Source organism: Phaseolus vulgaris, chromosome 7 (assembly GCF_051622355.1).
Source record: "Phaseolus vulgaris cultivar YP4 chromosome 7, ASM5162235v1, whole genome shotgun sequence".
Lineage (NCBI taxonomy): Eukaryota > Viridiplantae > Streptophyta > Magnoliopsida > Fabales > Fabaceae > Phaseolus > Phaseolus vulgaris.
This window is the reverse complement of record NC_143504.1, coordinates 13,648,243-13,654,242: the sequence shown is the minus strand read 5'-3', so window position 1 is coordinate 13,654,242 and position 6,000 is coordinate 13,648,243. Positions and strand designations below refer to the sequence as shown.

The following is a 6,000-nucleotide window of genomic DNA, read 5'->3' as shown; positions in this document are numbered from 1 at the left end:
CCTCGCTAGCACCTCCACTTTGAAGGACATCAAACTACTAATGTCTTCTCACCTCTTCTAGTAAAGCTCATTATCATAGGAAAAAAATAGTTGATTTGGAAAGGTGAATATACCTTTTCTTTTAATTTATAATTTCATCTTATTGAGATTCTTTTATAAAGAGACAGCTCTTTCATTGCAAAATAATGAGTACTCACTAATATTCTTTTGAGTCTTACTATTATAAAAAGATGAATATACAAGGAGCAAGTATTGATTATCACTTTAGATTCTATGTACATTATTCATTTCATTTGAGTTTATCTCTCTATATATATACATACATGGGCATATATATATACATATATATGCAGTGTCTCAGTGTCATTTTATAAATTAGCCTTTTCAATGTGTCTGTCAAAGTCTGTTTCGTAGGTTTTGAAAATCCTGTAGGCTTTGGAACATGATCAAATTAAAATGGAAAGAGTGTAGCTCATCAAGGGATGAGGACGTATGATAGAACAAGACAATTCAATACCCCATTACTCACCAGAAGCATTGTTGAGACCTACTGCAATTCAATACCCCTTACTGACTAACTTTGGTCTTCCCCTTCAGTCAGCTTTTGGTATTCCATCATCTCCAACCATCCACAATACCTTCACATCACCTTCAACACAAATAGATACCTTGCATATATAATGTGTTGAATAATGTTTTCAACAATCGTGGCTGACCTAAAATCTCACACTAACTATCTATTAAACTCCTCATACCACTAAGTTAACCCTAATGGGTTTTGAGATTTGAATTCTTATCCTCTTAAAGTTGAATTTCAGTTCAAGGTCTGTTGCACATGTGCAATATTCATGCTTTCGTAAAGAACATTTTAGTACTTAACATATAAATCTTAAGCTTTTGAGATATGTGTTGTAGCATTACGTAAATATGTGGAGATAAACCGAAAGCAAAGCAGGGTGACAGTGAATGGTTGTGTTTATCCAAACAAGGTGTTGAATAGGGTAAAGAGAACTGGGAAGAAAAGAGCTGACTTTTGGCCCTATGTTCCAAAGTATATGGTGACATATCCTCATGCCTCTGGGGTGTATGACAAAAGGGCACCCTCTGGCTATGTTCGAAACATGCAATCATTTACACCTTCTGCTGAGACAGAAGAGAAATTCATGTCCATTTTCAGTGAAGACAACGTAAATGTATGTTCCATCATGTAACATATAATGTAAGCAACAATTAATATCTGACACAAAGGAGAAATTATTAGCTGATATCATACAACTGAATTTCCACCACTCTTTACTTGACAACATGAACATCTTTTCAATTTACATATATAATAATTTGTGATCTCACAGGGCTCTTGTTATCAAACTTTAGAAGGTATATTAAAATAGCATAAATCATTTTCGAAAGGTGTTGAGGGGAATTTGATTCTTGTTGCCTACCACAGACAATTCAAATAACGCAAAGGACCACTGTTACTCCTATCTCCCTCAGTAATCCAATGTGTATTCACTTATACCCTTTTTACACAAATTATTCGTAACATGTCAGGTAAAGGACTATTTGTATTCGGGTGGTCAATAATATAATGACATTAGAGATTCAACTATGCTTCCACTACTAGAAAACTAAGGACCATCCTGCTAAAATTCACTTAAAGGACCATCCTGCTAAAATTCAAACTCACAAAGCTAAGATATTCAAAGTCCTCTATCAATGACCTACCAGCAACTTAGCATCAAAATCATTCGAGAACTTCGCATCCTCTTAAGTCAACATGTAAGAAGAAAAATCATCCTAGGGTTACACAAATCAGCATCATAATTGTAAGAAAAAGCAAGTATATGGGAAACCTACATCAAGAACCTAGGGTTACTCATTAACGGTCGTCAAAGAAGAAGAAGAAGGAATGGAGGAAGAAATGTGAAACTCACCGTTCACAGTCGCACGTTCACGGTCTAAGCACGGTCACGGTCTAAGCACGGTCATGGTCAAAGAAGAAGAAGGAGTGGAGGATGAATGTTCACGGTTGCACGTTCACGGTCGAAGCACGGTCACCGTCACGGAGTTTTGTGGAGTGGAGGAAGAAGAAGAAGAAGGAGTGGAGGAAGAAATGTTCGCTCAGCAGTTTTGTGGGCTCTCTGGCTCATATTCGAGTTCAGCACCTTTCAACAACTAGAAATTTTGAAATAAATTAATTATAATTTTATTATTTTTAATTTTAAAATCATAGCGTGGGTTGAACCTTCAAAACGTTTAAGTAGCGGGGACTTAGCTTAAAAGGCATAGCGGGGACTTAGCTTAAAAGGCATAGCGGGGACTTAGCTTCAAAAGCATAACGTGGGCTAAACCTTCAAAAATTTAAAATTTTATTATTATAAATTTTTCTTTTTTTTTTTTAAGTTTGCATCCGTTTTGCGTGGGTTTGGTCGACGAAAAATGCGTCCACATTTAGCCCCCACAAATATGTGGAAACTAATTATTTTTTTCTTGTAGTATTACTTTACACGAATACGAGCACCTAGCCCAATTAGAAGAATATTTATTCCCACTCTTACCATTTATAACGCACTAGGGTTGGCCTCTTCAAGAATATTTTTTGCATTAATTTAGGTTCAATCTTCCTGATTAAGGTTCTAGGTCTTTTGTGTATATCTGTTATGTTGTGATCTTTTGTGTATATCTGTTATGTGAGTATTGTGATTGAATGCTTTTCCATTATATTTTAAACATGCTCCTAGTTTAGTATTGAAAAATAAATATTAAATTTATTGTCATTCAAACTCAACCTAATATAGAGGAAATGAACAATTGTTGAGTTAGTTTCGAAGGATTAAGTCATTTAAATCTATATTTTTTAATAAAATACTAAAATATTCAGTGAACAATTTCCCTTTTACTATGTCTGATATAGTTTTTCGTGGTAAGAAAGAAAAAATGAATCAAATTTCAGTGAAAAAGAAACAGCAAATAGTGGTTTTCCTTTTTAACCGTGTCACTTTGATTTTGTAGTGTAGAATCAATTCTGAAGTAAGTGTTATTTATATGTTACATAAGTTGGAGTCTGTAGTTAATTGGAGTACCGTCATGAGTATATATAATATATACACACAATCACTGAAAGAAACATATTATGTCCCTCCTTGTGACAGATTTCAATTATACACACATGGACTTGTCCCAACCATACTTCATCTCTTTCTCTTAACTAATTTCAAGACCAAGTCCAATTCTGAAGCTTGAAATTTAAGAACATATATTAATGAGTTCCATACAAGCTCATAAGACTTCACAAGTAACTATTGTCTGAAATCATTTTCAAAATTAAACTTACCCAATTAAAACTTTCGCCCACACACACCTAAAATTTATCAACCCTAAGAAAAATAAGGGCATAATATGTTTGTTCAATATGGGTATGGAATAGAAGCATTAATGTTCCATACCAAAACATTGACACCGGCATCTCACAACTTATTGCTGTGTGAGTGTGTGGATGGCGATAATTTCGATATATATATTGTCTTGAAACAAACCAGAAAAAGATAAACAAATGAGAGACATGGTCATGAGCACACTGAACATTAGCTGTGAATTTTCAGTGAGAGTACCCACTCTGTCCCCACCACTTCTAATAATTCACTAAAACCCCTTTCCAACCCTTTACCTCCTTATAAATCATCCCAACCTTTTCTTCTTTCTTCCAATACTTTCAAACAGCAACAACAAAAATCTCAACAAACTTGCATCATCTCACTTATGGAGATTAAGTTTACCTTAACCACCTACTTCCTTCTCTTCATTCTCATCCTTCCTCTCTCTCCTTTCTCAAGAGGTTTGTTTTTGCTGCATCTTTAATTCACCAACACAAGGACACACTCTCTCTCTCTACTACATACATGCATGTTTATATGATAACACTATTTAACAAGTCTTGGCTAAGGTTGATGTTGATTTGTTGGTGGTCATATTGATGAATTTATTGTGAATTATAGTGAAATCTGAAGGATTGCATGAGATATATGAGATTGATTATAGGGGTCCCGAGACACACTCTTCCATTGTTCCTCCTCCTCATCACTTCCATATTGGTAAGCCACATTCAACTACTTCTCAAAAGGGCTCACTCAGAGGAACCAAAGCTTTGAAGGATTACAGTTACACAGAGAATAAGGCAAGTTTTTTATATGCTAAAAGAAAGTTGTTCCCATTTATCTAATATAGTCTCAGACACTTAGAGTCGTGAAGAACTTAAATCCAAAAAATAATAATAATTTAATATAGTTTCAGGAATTGAGACGAAGAATTTGATTTCAAAAAATAAATTCCGCCATAGTATTCATATTAATCATGATCTAAGATTTTGCAAACATAGGATGCTTTTTAATGATTAGTAAGTTTAATGTCCAATTCAGCTTTAATTTGATGCTTATTCCATCCAGTCTCTGAAAATAATTATAATTTCAAGTCCTGGGTACAGATTAAGAAAATCACTGTATAGGAGTGGTTTTCAGTACATCACCCCTTTTACATTATCAGTGCTCTTTTGTTTTGTATTAATAAAAATATTATAGAAGGAATAGTACAGTTAGAAAAAAGTTATTTTTTAACTTTTAAAACAATAATAATTTGAACCAAATTACAATTTATAAAATAATGATTATTTTGATATAAAAGGGCTAATCACCATAATTGAATTCCCTGTATATAGTTCATTTGAAGTACATGAAATACAGACATGAATCTACAGTGAGTGGTTTTGCTGAATTTTTCATTCTTTAATATACGAAAGGTTATTTCATAAGACTAAGACAACAATATAAATAGATAAAATTTTAATTGCAACGGATTTTTATTAGAAATAGATAGAGAGATACATGATTGATGCATTCAATATCTGTTAGAAAAGTGTCAAAGCATGAATTAGAAAAACCATTTTTGTAAATTTGACTTAAACTATCATCTTAAGGCTTCAATATTGTGAACTCTAATCAAACTAACAGTTACAGAACGAAAGAATTAGTGTAGTGGTAATCTTTTTCATTTGTATAATTACGAATTTTTATTTATTTGTTAATTTAAATTTTAAAATATTATTTATCATTTTAAATTTATTTTCATTCATCTATTTTAAACGTTTAAAAATTTTATTATAATGTTTATTGTTCCTGTGTAGTGCAGGTTAAGAAAGTACATGGGTGATGATGAGCAAGCTTTCCAAATTAAATGGGATATGACTTTGATTCGTGCTCTCAAACATAAATATTTTGTTAAGAGAGTAATGATATGGTATGATGATGGTTTGTTTGCTCATGTGTATAATTGGTAATAGAAAGAGAAAAACATTTGAATAAATATATTAATTTTTTAAAATTGTTGGACTGATTGATTGAACTTGTCGGACTGTGAATCAGCTACATCGCTTCTTTCAAAATAATATTTTGGATCACAATCATCTGCAGTTAAAAATAAATGTTTAAAAACTATACATTATCTTATTCCTTGATTATTTTTCATACATGATTTGTTTTCAAATGCAAAAACTGTTACATATATATGATTCACCTAGTAAATTTCTAAGTTAGTCTTTTTAAAATTGTATAAATAAGATGTTCAATCTTTAAAATCTTAAAACACTGTATTAATCCAAATCTTATCAAACTGTATTTATTAACTTTTTTTATAAAAAAAGAAAAAAGAAAATGAGAAAGGACGTAGTCCATCTAAAGTGTGGTATCTAGGTAGAAAGTTTTGTCATTGATGATCAATATAGTACATAACTGATTAAGAAAATCTGTTTAATTCATTATAATTCATACCATAATCGATTAACATGTTTAAGAGAATGTAATTAATTAACATTGTATTTATAATCAATTATAATTTAAGTTACAATTTAATCAATTAAATTTAAATTGTATATGATAATCGATTATGAATCATTTTATTTGTTATATATAATGTAATAAATACAAATTTAAATGGGCTTTAACAATTTTC

General features: G+C 31.6%; 1 protein-coding gene across 1 annotated transcript; it reads left to right on the top strand.

Annotated features, from left to right (window-relative positions):
- Positions 1 to 3,544: 3,544 nt before the first annotated feature.
- On the top strand, positions 3,545 to 5,373 carry LOC137828893 (uncharacterized). Its single transcript, XM_068635637.1, has 3 exons — positions 3,545 to 3,835; positions 3,996 to 4,174; positions 5,182 to 5,373. The coding sequence occupies exons 1-3, from the start codon at positions 3,760 to 3,762 to the stop codon at positions 5,200 to 5,202; spliced, it is 276 nt and encodes a 91-aa protein (XP_068491738.1). The 5' UTR covers positions 3,545 to 3,759; the 3' UTR covers positions 5,203 to 5,373.
- Positions 5,374 to 6,000: the final 627 nt, after the last annotated feature.

Coding starts and splice junctions, on each gene's coding strand:
- LOC137828893 (XM_068635637.1), top strand. CDS start 3,760: ATGGAGATTAAGTTTACCTTAACCACCTACTTCCTTCTCTTCATTCTC. Junction 3,836..3,995: donor TCTCTCTCCTTTCTCAAGAG/GTTTGTTTTTGC, acceptor TGTGAATTATAG/TGAAATCTGAAGGATTGCAT. Junction 4,175..5,181: donor ACAGTTACACAGAGAATAAG/GCAAGTTTTTTA, acceptor TGTGTAGTGCAG/GTTAAGAAAGTACATGGGTG.